Source organism: Mustelus asterias, chromosome 7, assembly GCF_964213995.1.
Source record: "Mustelus asterias chromosome 7, sMusAst1.hap1.1, whole genome shotgun sequence".
Lineage (NCBI taxonomy): Eukaryota > Metazoa > Chordata > Chondrichthyes > Carcharhiniformes > Triakidae > Mustelus > Mustelus asterias.
The window spans coordinates 5,369,403-5,384,433 of record NC_135807.1 but is presented as its reverse complement, the minus strand read 5'-3'; the positions used below and the strand labels follow the sequence as shown (position 1 = coordinate 5,384,433).

Below are 15,031 nucleotides of genomic sequence, written 5' to 3'. Positions count from 1 at the left end.
GTAAAGGAGTTAAGAGTTATGGTGAGCGGGCGGGTAAGTGAAGCTGGGTCCACGAAAAGATCAGCCATGATCTTATTGAATGTCGGAGCAGGCTCGAGGGGCCAGATGGCCTACTCCTGCTCCTAGTTCTTATGTTCTTAATAGGCCCTTCGGCCGAAGCCTGCACCGATATGCGGTTTCTATCCCTCTGTTCACCTCCAGTTCATGCGTCTATCAACATAGAAACATAGAAAACTACAGCACAAAACAGGCCCTTCGACCCCACAAGTTGTGCCGAACATATCCCTACCTTTTAGGCCTACCTATAACCCTCCATCCTATTAAGTCCCATGTACTCATCCAGGAGTCTCTTAAAAGACCCTATTGAGTTTGCCTCCACCACCACTGACGGCAGCCGATTCCACTCGCCCACCACCCTTTGTGTGAAAAACTTCCCCCTAACATTTCCCCTGCACCTACCCCCCAGCACCTTAAACCTGTGTCCTCTCGTAGCAGCCATTTCCACCCTGGGAAAAAGCCTCTGAGATTCCACCCGATCTATGCCTCTCAACATTTTATATACCTCTATTAGGTCTCCTCTCATCCTACGTCTCTCCAAGGAGAAAAGACCAAGCTCCCTCAGCCTATTCTCATAAGGCATGCCACTCAATCCAGGCAACATCCTTGTAAATCGCCTCTGCACCCTTTCAATCTTTTCCACATCCTTCCTGTAATGAGGCGACCAGAACTGAGCACAGTACTCCAAGTGGGGTCTGACGAGGGTCTTATATAGTTGCATCATTATCCCCGGACAAGATACACCTTGAACGTTGCTAATGTGCCTACTTCCACCACCTCCACTGGCAGCGCGTTCCAGGCACGCACCACTCTCTGTGTTGGAACCTTTCCTTGCATGTCTCCCCTAAACTAACCCCCGCACCTTGAACCTGTGCCCTTTTATAGTTGACCTTTCCACCCTGGGGAAAAAGCCTCCGACTGTCCACCCTGTCTTTACTCTCATAATTTTATAGACTTCAATCAGGTCTCCCCCTCAGCGTCTGTCTTTCCAGATTTGATCTTGTATGTTTCAAAAAGATCCTGAGAGGACTTGACTGGTGAGAGGATGTTCCCCCTCGTGGGGGTGTCCAGAAGTGGTGAGGGGGGGTGGGAAAGGGACACGATATAAAAATAAGATGAGGAATTTCTTCTCTCAATGGGTGGTTAGTCTGTGGAGTTCCCCCTCCCAGAAAGCAGTGGAGACCGGGTGACTGAATGTATTCAAGGTCGAGTTGGACAAATTTTTGATTGATAAGGGAGTCTAGGGCTACGGGGGCAGGTGCAGGCAAGAAAAATGAAGCCAACACTCTATTCTCCGTGATCATATTTGGCCTTCAGAGTGAGAGGATTCGAGTACAGGAGCCAGGAATGCCTTGCCGCAATTATATAGGGCCTTGCTGAGGCCACACAGGGAATATTGTGTTTTGGTGCAGTTTTCATCTCCTTATCGGAGGAAGGATGTCCTTGCTATAGAGGGAGTACAGCGAAGGTTTACCAGGCTGATTCCTGGAATGGCACGACTGATGTATGAGGAGAGATGGAGTCGGTTGGGATTGTATTCGCTGGAGTTTAGAAGAATGAGGGGGGAATCTCACTGAAACCTATAAAATTCTAACAGGACTAGACAGGGTAAGATGCAGAAGGGATGTTCCCGATGGTGGGGGTGTCCAGAACCAGGGTCCATAGTTTAAGGATACTGGGAAATTTCTTCACCCAGAGAGTGGTGAGCCTAAGGAATTCGAGAAGAAATTAGATATTGCTCTCGGGGCGAAGGGCATCAAAGGATATGGGGGGAGGTAGAAGGCAGGATCAGGCTATTGCATTGGATGATCAGCCATGGTCATAATGAATGGTGGAGCAGGCTCGAAGGGCCGAATGGTCTACTCGTGTTCCTATTTTCCATGTTTCTATGTATTGAATGGTGAGCAGGCTCAAGGGGACTCCTCTTATTTCTAATATTCTTGTGTTCGAAGATGCAATTATTCTTTCTGTCCCTTTCACCTGCATCCCATTTGGTTTATAAGTTTGAAAACGGGCCAAGATTTAGGTCGTTCGTTATTCTCCTAACAGCTTGTGTGCCTGTTCTCAGTCTGTCTAAATTCAAACTGTAACAGAATAAACATGTTTACTTCAGACATTTTGGTAAGCTTTTGTTTGTGGAGGGGGGTGGCGGGGGGAACAGAAATATTCTGTTTCTATTATCCCTCAAGTTGCTGAATGTGTAAATGTTCTTCTCTCCAAAGGGCATCCATCCCTTCGGGCCAAGTAAGCCTTGTGCGCCTGTGTTCTCTGAGGCTCAGAGTAACAAAGCCAACGGGTTATGTGCACAGCCGCCTGAATTTATAACTCGGCTCCCTTGGCAATTATAGAATAAGTTGGATTTAAGTGCGCCACAATAGCTGCAACAAACCAACTCTCGAGAGGGAAATGGGTCTTTTTCTTGAGGCTTGGGTGAAGTTGGTCTTGGCGTAAGGCAGGGCTCAGAGGGTGGCACTCTCACCTCCGAGTCGAGAGGGTTGCAGGTTCCAGTCCCACTTCAGGAACTCTGGCGTAGAGTCTAGGCTGGGGCTCTTGGTGCAGTGTGGGAGGAGTTGCTGCACTGCCAGATGTGCTGCCTTTCAGATGAGACTCAAAAACTAAGGAGCCTTCTCAAGATAAAGAATAGTATTATTTCAATGAGCAGTGGCAAAGCTCTCCCCTTTATCCTTATCAATATTCCTCAATTAATAGCACCACAACAGATTCACTGGTCATGATCACATTGTTATTTGTCGGAGCTTGCTGTGTGTAAATTGGCTCTGTCTTCCCTACACTGCAGCAGTGACTCCACGACACCACAGTAGGTTATACCAAGCCTGTGTACCTTTTGTTCAATCTAAAGGGAATATTTATTGTTTCATTTCAAGCGTATGGGTTAAATTCGCCCCCTTTGTGACTTTGGTTGCCTGAAGGTCACCAGTGCCAGCAGAAGACCCTGTCTGTTTCAGGCTCTGTTCCTTGTTGGCAAATTGCTGGTGAGCTTTGGATGAAAAAAAGCATGAGATTTCCATACTTCCCTATTGCCCCCTCCTGTTCTCCCTCACCTCCCCCAACTCCCCTTATTACCATCACTCTACCATTGGTGACTGTGCCTTCAAACTAACCCTAACCGGAAAGCTAGTTGGTGAAGAATGGTGTTGGAGCCAAGTTTTACTCCATCTTGCAGTTATTTACAGAGGCAAGTATGTATACGCCTCCTAACACCACCCCACAGTTTTAATCAGTTTAAACACCAGTTAATGCCCAGCATCGACATATAAGTAAATACAATTTTGATTCGATGTATTATGTATTAGTATACAATGAAAACTATACACCTATGACTGGCCAAATTCCCCTCCAACTCGATTTTCAAGTTTGCTGATGACACCACCGTAGTGGGTCGGAACTCAAACAATGACGAGACAGAGAACAGGAATGAGATAGAGAATCTGGTGAACTGGTGCGGCAACAATAATCTCTCCCTCAATATCAACAAAACGAAGGAGATTGTCATCGACTTCAGGAAGCGTAGAGGAGAACATGCCCCTGTCTACATCAACTGAGATGAAGTAGAAAGGGTCGAGAGCTTCAAGTTTTTAGGTGTCCAGATCACCAACAACCTGTCCTGGTTCCCCCATGCCGACACTATAGTTAAGAAAGCCCACCAACGCCTCTACTTTCTCAGAAGGCTAAGGAAATTTGGCATGTCAACTACAACTCACACCAACTTTTACAGATGCACCATAGAAAGCATAGAAATGATACTTTTGATTTGATTTATTATTGTCACATGTTTTAGCACATAATGCAAAGTATTGTTTCTTGTGCGCTATACAGACAAAGCATACCGTTCATAGAGAAGGAAACGAGAGAGTGTAGAATGTAGTGTTACAGTCATAGCTAGGGTGTAGAGAAAGATCAACTTAGTGCAAGGTAGGTCCATTCAAAAGTCTGATGGCAGCAGGGAAGAAGCTGTTCTTGTGTCAGTTGGTACGTGACCTCAGACTTTTGTATCTTTTTCCCGACAGAAGAAGATGGAAGAGAGAATGTCTGAGGTGCGTGGGGTCCTTAATTATGCCGGCTGCTTTTCCAAGACAGCGGGAAATGTAGACAGAGTCAATGGATGGGAGGGTGGTTTGCGTGATGGATTGGGCATTGTTCACGACTCTTTGTAGTTTCTTGCGGTCTTGGGCAGAGCAGAAGCCATACCAAGCTGTGATACAACCAGAAAGAATGCTTTCTATGGTGCATCTGTAAAAGTTGGTGAGCATCGTAGCTGACAATTAACAGTAAGCTCTTGAATTTACCCTCCAACTCTCCGCCCCTCCTCCTCCTGCTTTTATGATGCTCCTTAGAGCATACCTTTTTGACCAAACATTGGACCGTCTTTCCTGGTGTCTCCTTGTATGGCTTTAGCATAGTGGCGGGCAGCTTGCGGCCTGCCCGCTCGCAAAGTTGCCACATTCCGCTGATTCTCGTCCGTGTAGTTTTTTTCCTCCCAGTGTGACTGAAGCGATTTGCACGTAAAGTGAGGGTGAGTGAAGTGAGGTGGGTGCTGATTGCTCACAACACTGACTGTGAGAGCCGTGCGCTCCCTCTGTGTCCAAAGCTTCAATATTCCTTTCGTTTTTACCATTTGAGGTTGATGATATTTCTATTAATATAGAAATGATGAAGCATTTTCTATAAATCGTTATGAAATATTTGTCGTGTATTAAATATATTTAATCTGATTCATGGGATCATAGAAACTAGAAGCAGGTGTAGGCCATTCGGCCCTTCGAGCTTGCTCTGCCATTCATTTTGATCATGGCTGATCTTCATGGTTAGTGAACAAGCCCGATTTCAATCTGGAGAGCCACTTATGCGGCCCACTCACCAGCCTAGGTTGTCCATCGTTGGTTTAGTGTCTGGAAACACTGCTGTGAAGCTCCTTGGAATGTTTCACTGCATTAAGTGTGTTATATAAATGCTGATTGTAGTCCTCTGTTGTGGCTAATTGTATTGTGCTCTGCTAATACTGCCCTAGAACAGCATATCTGGCCGGTCATGTTGATCACTCTCTGCACACTAGTATACATTGGGGCGGCACGGTGGCACAGTGGTTAGCACTGCTGCCTCACAGCGCTAGGGACCCAGGTTCAATTCCAAGCTTGGGTCACTGTCTGTGCAGTGTCTGCATGTTCTCCCCATGTCTGCGTGGGTTTCCTCTGGGTGCTCCGGTTTCCTCCCACAGTCTGAAAGATGTGCTGAATACAGGTGCATTGGCCATGCTAAATTCTCCCTCAGTGTACCTGAACAAGTGCCAGAGTGTGGCGACTAGGGGATTTTCACAGTAACTTCATTGCAGTGTTAATGTAGCCATGATGTGGAGATGCCGGCATTGGACTGGGGTGGGCACAGTAAGAAGTCTCACAACATCTGGTTACAGTCCAATAGGTTTGTTTGGAATCACGAGCTTTCAGGATACTGCTCCTTCATCAGCGCTCCGAAAGCTCATGATTCCAAATAAACCTGTTGGATTTTAACCTGGTGTTGTGAGATTTCCTACTATGTTAATGCAAGCCTACTTGTGACACTAATAAATAAAATCATTATCTCGAGAGCGTATGAGAGAAACCGAGGGTTTGCTATTCCTGGGAAGGGGTTTGTTTTGCAAATGACACATAAATTGCCCAAACTGTTTCTATAAAGCCCTATAACCTTTCCAGGTCACTGTTCTCCCAGTCACTGCAGGTACTTTATCTTCAGTGTACTCTAGTGCGGTGACCCTGTTATACTGCTAATTTTAGTTGTGCTGAATAACGTTTTGAGGGCAGGACGTATGGATGTTCACATTGACGCTCACACAGGCAGCCTGTTCATCTTTCCACGCTAGTGTTCATCCTCCACACACGCCTCCGCCCACCCCTCTTCATCACACACTATCAACATGCCCTTCTATTCCTTTTCCCCTCGTAAGCGTATCGAGCTTCGCTTTTACCCTGCTGTTGCTGGTCTGTGGAAGTACAGACAATGATAAAGGAAGAGCCAGATTACCTTTATGACTAGCTCTGACCAAGGGGCACCCAGACTGGAAACATTGGCTCTATTCTCTCTCCACAGACGCTGTCAGACCTGCTGAGACTTTCCAGCATTTTCTTTTTTTTTACCTTTTACGTGACCTCTTTCACATCCGCACGCAGGATGTCTCAAGGAGCTCCACAGCCCATGAATTACTTCCTGAAATGTTATTTAATGCTATTTAAATAAATAGCATTATTTATGCTATTACTGTCGATAGTTTGTGTGCGACAAAGTCCCACACACAACAGTTTTCTATTCCTTCACACCTCCCCATCCATTGACTCCGTCTACACTTCCTGCTGCCTCGGCAAAGCAGCCAGCATAATTAAGGACCCCACACACCCCGGACATTCTCTATTCCACCTTCTTCCATCGGGAAAAAGATACAAAAGTCTGAGGTCACGTACCAACCGACTCAAGAACAGCTTCTTCCCTGCTGCTGTCAGGCTTTTGAATGGACCTACCTCACACTAAGTTGATCTTTCTCTACACCCTAGCTATGACTGTAACACTACATTCTGCATTCTATCCTTTCCTTCTCTATGAACAGTATGATTTGTCTGTATAGCACCCAAGAAACAATACTTTTCACTGTATACTAATACATGTGACAATAAATGAAACCATTGTCGATTGTCTTGAAAATTCATTTGGGTCACTAATGTCAATGTAGACAATGGATGGGAGGCTAGTTTGCGAGATGGACTGGGCTTTGTTCATGACCCTTTGTAGTTTCTTGCAGTCTTGGGCAGAGCAGGAGCCATACCAAGCTGTGATACAACCAGAAAAAATGTTTTCTATGGTGCATCTGTAAAAGTTGGTGAGAGTCGTAGCTAACATGCCAAATTTTCTTAGTCTTCTGAGAAAGTAGAGGCGTTGGTGGGCTTTCTTAACTATAGTGTTGGCATGGGGGGACCAGGACAGGTTGTAGATGCTCTGGACACCTAAAACTTGAAGCTCTCGACCCTTTCTACTTCATCCCCGTTGATGTAGACAGGGGCATGTTCTCCTTTACGCTTCCTGAAGTCGATGACAATCTCCTTCGTTTTGTTGACATTGAGGGAGCGTTATTGTTGCCGCACCAGTTCCCCAGATTCTCTATCTCATTCCTGTACTCTGTCTTGTCATTGTTTGAGATCCGACCCACTACGTTGCTGTCATCAGCAAACTTGAAAATGGAGTTGATCGAGAATTTGGCCACACAGTCATAGGTGTATCAGGAGTATAGTAGGGGGCTGAGGGCACAGCCTTGTGGGGCACCGGTGTTGAGGATGATCATGGAGGAAGTGTTGTTCCCTATCCTGTGGTCTGTGAATTAGGAAGTCTCGTATTCAGTCGCAGAGGGAGGTGCCGAGCCCCAGGCCACAGAGTTTGGAGATGAGTTTTGTCGGAATAATGGTGTTGAAGGCTGAGGCTGTAGTGGGATTCGAACATGGGTACCATAGCTAGACTATTGATGGATGAATACCACAGGGCCATCGCCTCCCTTTATTTAACAACAACAACTTGTGTTTATACAGCATATTTATATTGCTCCTTTCACATAATGAAACTTTCCAGGACACTTCACACGAGCATTATTAAACAAAATATGACGCCATGTGAAAGGTTAGTTTTAAGGAGTGTATTATGGAAAGAAATGCGGTAGAGAGGTGTTGGAAGGGAATTTCTGAGCTCTCCACAGAAAGTTAGGTTGGGTAATTAACAAAGTGTTCTCTCTTAACGGTGTGGTAATTGTTAATGACCATTATGGTGGTGGAAAAGCCTGATACTCCATTATCAGCATTTAACATATCTGTTTCTTTAAAAATAGACACCTGAAAATAAGTATTTAATGGACATTTGTGTCGAATGAACGGAAACAGTGGAGTAAGTCATCCACTGTGATGAGTGCTTGTGAATGCACTGTATAAAAAAAGTAGACTGCATTGGGATACCTTTGAACTTGTATAATATTTGAAATGATACTTGAAACTTGTACATCTGATGTGCTAAGTGTAATTTTACAAGATGTAAATTTTAAATTTACATTTGAATAAGGGGAGGGCCACTCACCATCCTGACTGGGAAATAAATCACCGTTCCTTCACTCTGCTGTGTCAAAATCCCGAAACTCCTTCCCTAACAGCACTGTGGGTGTACCTACACCTCAGGGGCTCAGCGGTTCAAGAAGGAAGCTCACCACCACCTTCTCATGGGGCAATAAGGGATGAGCAATAAATGCTGGGCCAAATCAGCGAGGCCCAGACCCCATGAACGAAGCTGTTTAAAAATAAGGATCAGCCTCTGACCCAGAAAATAAATGCAGAGTCTCATTCATTCAGGTTGGGAATTGTTGTTGGAGATTTAGAATTTTACATTTTAAATTTTTTTTTCTGACCGTTCCATCGGTGGCGCAGTGGTTAGCACTGCTGCCTCACAGCGCCAGGGACCCAGGTTCAATTCCCGGCTTGGATCATTGTCTGTGTGGAGTTTGCACGTTCTCCCCGTGTCTGCGTGGGTTTCCTCTGGGTGCTCCGGTTTCCTCCCACAGTCCGAAAGATGTGCTGGTTAGGTGCATTGGCCATTCTAAATTCTCCCTCAATGTGTCCAAACTGGCGGTGGAGTGTGGGGACTAGGGGATTTTCACTGTAACTTCATTGCAGTGTTAATGTAAGACTACTTGTGACAATAATAAATAAACCTTCTGTTTCTTTCCCTTAGACCAATTTTCCATTTCTTGCTTTATTTCTCTTTCTGCACCTTTGTCTGTCGTTCCTCTGTTTATTTCTCAATTGTGAAATCTCATTCTTTAAGTAGGCAGACTATTCATGGCTCGTTTACACTTCCTAGTAACGACTTACATTCACATGCAGGGAACGATTCCCGGCAAACAGAGTCTGTTCAAACCTTGTGGCTTTTTTAATTACCTAGGAGTTTGAGGAGTCTACAGTTCCCTGTTGCTTGTTTCTTGGCAACAGCTCAGCCAATCGCAGTCGACTTGCCCACCAATCAGCACCCTTTTTCTCTTGTAGTATAATTTGTTGTGATGGTTTGAAATTTGGTATTCTTGTGCTTGTCCTGATGAGTGGAAGATGGAAAGCTTTGACAACATGTCTCTGTTAAAGAGTATTGGAGGCGAGCGATTGTTCCCGTCATTCACCAAGGTCACAGATTTCGTGTTGACCCTTGCTCCACGCTTGCCATCCCGTACTTCCAGTAGCTTGGTGGGCAAACGTGTTTCAAATCCCAAACGAGCCTAACCAAGTCTATTTCATGGAGAAGGTTACAAGAGGGGAGGTTTTGGTAACGTGTTAGATTGGGATCTGAGGTTGGAAATGCGTCTCATGGGAAATCATGGACCCCATCAACACACTGGGTAGGATTTTCGCTCCCTGTCCCGCAACACCCCTGAACCTCTGCAGTGTGTCTCTGATGAAGGAGACAAAGAACAACAAAGAACAATACAGCACAGGAACAGGCCCTTCGGCCCTCCAAGCCCGCGCCGCTCCCTGGTCCAAACTAGACCATTCTTTTGTATCCCTCCATTCCCACTCCGTTCATATGGCTGTCTAGATAAGTCTTAAACGTTCCCAGTGTGTCCGCCTCCACCACCTTGCCTGGCAGTGCATTCCAGGCCCCCACCACCCTCTGTGTAAAATATGTCCGTCTGATATCTGTGTTAAACCTCCCCCCCCCCCCCTTCATCTTGAACCTATGACCCCTCGTGAACGTCACCACCGACGTTCACGAGACGGCCCATCATTACCCGCCAATGAGATCTCCAAGTCATAGAACCATAGAATCCCTACAGTGCAGAAGGAGGCCATTCAGCCCATCGAGTCTGCACCGACTCTCCAACAGAGCATCTCTCCCAGGGTCACCCCTCCTATCCCTGCAACCCAACACATTTAGCATGGCCAATCCCCCTTTGGATTGTGGGAGGAAACCCACGCAGACACGGGGCAGCACAGTGACACAGTGGTTAGCACTGCTGCCTCATGATGCCAGGGACCTAGGTTCGATTCCGGCCTTGGTCTGTGTGGATTTTGCATGTTCTCCCCGCGTCTGCGTGGGTTTCCTCCGGGTGCTCTGGTTTCCTCCCGCACTCCAAGACGTGCGGGTCAGGTTGATTGGCCATGCTAAAATTGACCCTAGTTTCAGGGGGATTAGCAGGGTAAATGTTACGGGAATAGGGCCTGGGTGAGATTGTGGTCGGTACAGACTCAATGGGCCGAATGGCCTCCTTCTGCATTGTAGGGATTCTATAATTCTATGAACATGCAAACTCCACACAGTCAGTCACCCAAGGCGGGAATTGAACCCGGGCCTCTGGCACCATGAGGCAGCAGTGCTAACCGCTGTGCCACCCAGTCCTGCCAATGTGTAAGTTGTTGTGCTTGGCTAACTCTTCCTGCAACCCAGGAACCCACCACAGCTGTGGCAGGGAGGGATCACCTTCGGCAGGACTGGAAGATCCCAGCAGCGGGAAGGCCAGGAAGATCCCATCCCTGGCATTGCTGCGAAATCCACAAGCTTTTCACCTTTGTGTAGTCGGAATATAGTTCAGCATCGTCCAGCAGAAAGTAAAGGGTTTTTTTCCTTCCAACACCATCGTCAAGGTATACTTTGCTCGCCGCCCTTTCTATCACCCGCGTACATCAGTCGCGATGCACATCCACCGGTCCGTACTACTGAACATCCATGATTCCCAAAAGCCCAGAAGGCAAATGCATACCTGGCAGATAATTTACTCGGCAGGATTCAAAAAGTGTCTGGACATCTTGCAGATGTGCCGGTTTCCAGAATACTAATCGCACCAGCTGTAATCATGGAAGCAACAGAGGCCCCTTTGGGCTCATTATATTTTAGCTGCAAGGATATTTCTACCCTGCCTGCAAAGATTAAGACGTGGTTACTGATGGTATGTTGGGTCGGTGTGGCACGTTACAATGTGAAATACAGCTCGCAGTGTTTTAAAATGCTGTGCCATTTTATCTTTGTTCTCTGAACGCTGTATCTCTATCTTTTGATCAGTTCAGAGAGTTGATGATTGGATCCTGTCTGCCTGGCTCTGTCCATCCAGTCAGAGCCTGGATACGTGGACATGGTCCAACATTGTCCATTCGGATGCCGCTGAACCATATGTTAATGTAATTTCTCTGGGGTGGTGGGGGCTCAGTTTACAAGAATCTTTCTCTGCCGTCAGTTTATTGTATCCTTGAACCATCAGTGCAGTCTGATTAAAGGGGCGGCACGGTGGCACAGTGGTTAGCACTGCTGCCTCGCAGCGCCAGGGACCCGAGTTCGATTCCCGGCTTGGGCCACTGCCTGTTCGGAGTGTGCACATTCTCCCCGTGTCTGCATGGGTTTCCTCCGGGTGCTCCGGTTTCCTCCCATAGTCCAAAGATGTGCGGGTTAGGTGGATTGGCCGTGCTAAATTGCCCCTTAGTGTCAGGGGAACTGGCTTGGGTAAATACCTGGGGTCATGGGGATAGGACCTGTTCGGTGCAGACTCGATGGGCCGAATGGCCTCCTTCTGCACTGTGGGATTGCTGTAGGTGCTCTGGTTTCTTCCCAAAGTCTGAAAGACATGCTGGTTAGGTGCATTGGCCATGCTAAATTCTCCCTCTGTATATCCAAACAGGCGTCGGAGTGTGGCAACTAAGGAATTTTCACAGTAACTTCATTGCAGTGTTAATGTAAGGCTACTTGTGACACTAATAAATAAACTTAAACTTAAGAATTCTATGAAATTACTGCAGATGCTGGAATCTGAAACAAAAACAGAAAATGCTGGAAAATCTCAGCAGTTTGGGCAGCATCTGTGGAGAGAGAATAGAGCCAACGTTTCGAGTCTGGGTGACCCTTCGTCAGAGCTCCACAATGTGACTGATCAAGTTTGGTGAAATTGTAACTGTGATGATTGAGCAAAACTAATTATCTTTAAACTGCATTTTATTTTATTCTTTGGTATGTGAGCATCATTGGCAAGGCCAGCATTTGTTGCCCAAATCTAATTGCCCTTGAACTGAGTGGCTTGCTCGGCCATTTCTGAGGGCAGTTGAGAGTCAACCACATTGCTGTGGGTCTGAAGTCACGTGTAGGCCAGACTGGGTAAGGACAGCAGATTTCCCTCCCTAAAGGACCTTAGTGAACCAGATGGATTTTTACAAAGATTGATAGCTTCATGATCATCACTATTGAGACTGGCTTTATATTGCAGATTTATTAATTGAATTTAAATTCCACCAGCTGCCGTGATAGGATTCGAACCCGGGTCTCCAGAGCATCGGCCTGGGTCTCTGGGTTACTAGCCCAGTGACATTACCACAATGCTATAGTCTCCAACCCCATGGGCTCTCATCTTATGACTTAACTTTTCATGAGGTACCTTGCCGAAAGCCTTCTGGAAGTCCAAATACAACACATCTACTGATTCCCCTCCGTCCACTCTGGTTGAGACTTCCTCGAAAAATTCTAATAAATTAGACAAGATTTCCCTTTCATGAAGCTGTGCTAACTCTGTTCGATTAGATTGTGATTTTCCAAGTGTGTTGCTATCACTTCCTTAATAATTGATTGATTTGATTTGATTTATTATTGTCACATGTATTAATATACAGTGAAAAGTATTGTTTCTTGTGCGCTATACAGACAAAGCATACCATTCATAGAGAAGGAAAGGAGAGAGTGCAGAATGTAGTGTTACAGTCATAGCTAGGGTGTAGAGAAAGATCAACTGAATGCAAGGTTGGTCCATTCAAAAGTCTGACAGCAGCAGGGAAGAAGCTGTTCTTGAGTCGGTTGGTACGTGACCTCAGACTTTTGTATCTTCTTCCCGACGGAAGAAGGTGGAAGAGAAAATGTCCGGGGTGCGTGGGGTCCTTAAGTATGCTGGCTGCATTCGCGACCCTTTGTAGTTTCTTGCGGTCTTGGTCAGAAGTCTCACAACACCAGGTTAAAGTCCAACAGATTTATTTGGTAGCACGAGCTTTCGGAGCGCTGCTCCTTCATCAGGTGAGTGCGGCCTTGGGCAGAGCAGGAGCCATACCAAGCTATTTTCTATGGTGCACCTGGCTGCTACATTTCCTGTGTTAAAACAGAGACTACATTTCCAAAGTTCCTCATTGGCTGTAAAATACTTTGGGGTGTCCTGAGGTTGTGAAAGGCGCTATATAAATGCAGGTTCTTTTTAGTAACGTTGTTGAACATTGTTTTCACTGACTCAGTTTTTACTTTGAAGAAAAAAATCCTTGCACAAGGTGTAGTTATCTTGTATCAAAGCAAATTACTGCGGATGCTGGAATCTGAAATCAAAAGGGAAAATGCTGGAAAATCCCAGCAGGTCTGGCAGCATCTGTAAGGAGAGAAAAGAGCTGACGTGTCGAGTCCAGATGACCCTTTGTCAAAGTTATCTTGTGTTTGACGAAAGGTTGATGAAATACTGTGTCAGAGCTGATTGCACCTTGAGGAGTTCCACTCCTCATTTTAAAACGTGTACCTTTTTTGGGTCTGTCTGATAGTACTAAATCTGCTTAAATTTGTATTTGGAAAGGTTTCCACAATTCTGAGACAGTAAATCTGTCCACGGATTTAGTCGGACCTTCGTTTTAAAAAGAAACTTTAAAAGTAAAAAGGTTGAGATTTTGAGTAAATCTTGCAGCGTTACCTGGTGATTGTGTAATCTGTCCTTTTCGCCTCAAAGCCGCTTCGAGTGTTGGGCTAATCCCACTTTTTGGTCAGAATTTACAGTTGGAACTTGGTGGGTGTGACTGACGGATGTGACCATTTCTTTACAGGACAGTCGGCACAACATGTCAAGACCCCTGCTGACCAGGTCTCCCGTATCTCCGCTGACGAACCAGGGGATCCCGACCCCAGCACAGCTCACCAAATCCAACGCCCCGGTGCACATTGACGTGGGAGGTCACATGTACACCAGTAGTTTGGCGACGTTAACTAAGTTTTCCGATTCAAGGTAACCGTAAGGTGGCGCGTGTTTGTTTGCAGGCGGTTGCTTGATATTCCAGAACTTAAATATTGCTGAGAAACAGAGAGGTTGCTGAAACTTTTCATCTTGTACTCACCTGGACAAATGCAAGAATACCAAATTTCAAATGATCACAATTTATACACAGGTTAAGACATTGGCAACATTCCCCTTTTTTCAGCAATGCACAATTTTTATTTTAATTGTTAGAAAGCAAGTTCAGAATTGAACCATGCCAGTCTTGGAATGAAATTAGGATTAGAGGGCAGGAGTAGGCCACTCGGCCCCTCGAACCTGTTCTGCTATTCAGTAAGGCCATGGCTGATCTGATTGTAAATTCAACTCCTGCCTACCTCGATTACCTTTCGCCACCTTGTTAATCAAGAATCTATCTAGCTCAGAAGTATTCAGAACCTGCTTCGACTGCCTTTTCAGGAAGAGAGTTCCAGAGACTCTCAACCCTCAGAGAAAGAATTCTCCTCATCTCCATTTTAAATGGGCGACCCCTTATTTTTAAACAGTGACCTCTAGTTCCATATTCTCCCAGGGGGCAACATCCGCTCCATATCCATCCTATCAATACTCCTCAGGATCTTCAAGGGCGGCACAGTGGTTAGCACTGCTGCCTCACAGCGCCAGGGACCCGGGTTCAATTCTGGCCTCGGGTCACTGTCTGTGTGGAGTCTGCACGTTCTCCCCGTGTCTGCGTGGGTTTCCTCCGGGTGCTCCGGTTTCCTCCCACAGTCTGAAAGACATACTTTGAAAAGGAGAGAGAGTCACTTGGGGAAAAAAGAACAGAAGAAAGGGAGATATATTGCATTTAAATAGATACTTTCGCAATCTCACCTGTGTTGCCACTTTTAGGGAACTGTGGACCTGCATGCCCAGGTTACTCTGTATGTTAATGTTCCTAATGGTTCTGCCACTTACAGTATA

At 46.0% G+C, this 15,031-nt stretch overlaps 1 protein-coding gene across 9 annotated transcripts in view; it reads left to right on the top strand.

Moving 5' to 3' along the window:
* Positions 1–15,031, top strand: part of kctd1 (potassium channel tetramerization domain containing 1) — a 78,392-nt gene that overhangs the window by 46,216 nt on the left and 17,145 nt on the right. For all 9 annotated transcript variants that reach the window (XM_078215613.1, XM_078215609.1, XM_078215610.1 and 6 more), the window contains one exon: positions 13,905–14,083. In XM_078215613.1, the coding sequence (XP_078071739.1) occupies positions 13,920–14,083 (164 nt within the window). In that variant the 5' untranslated portion in view covers positions 13,905–13,919. The remainder of the gene's footprint in view (positions 1–13,904; positions 14,084–15,031) is intronic.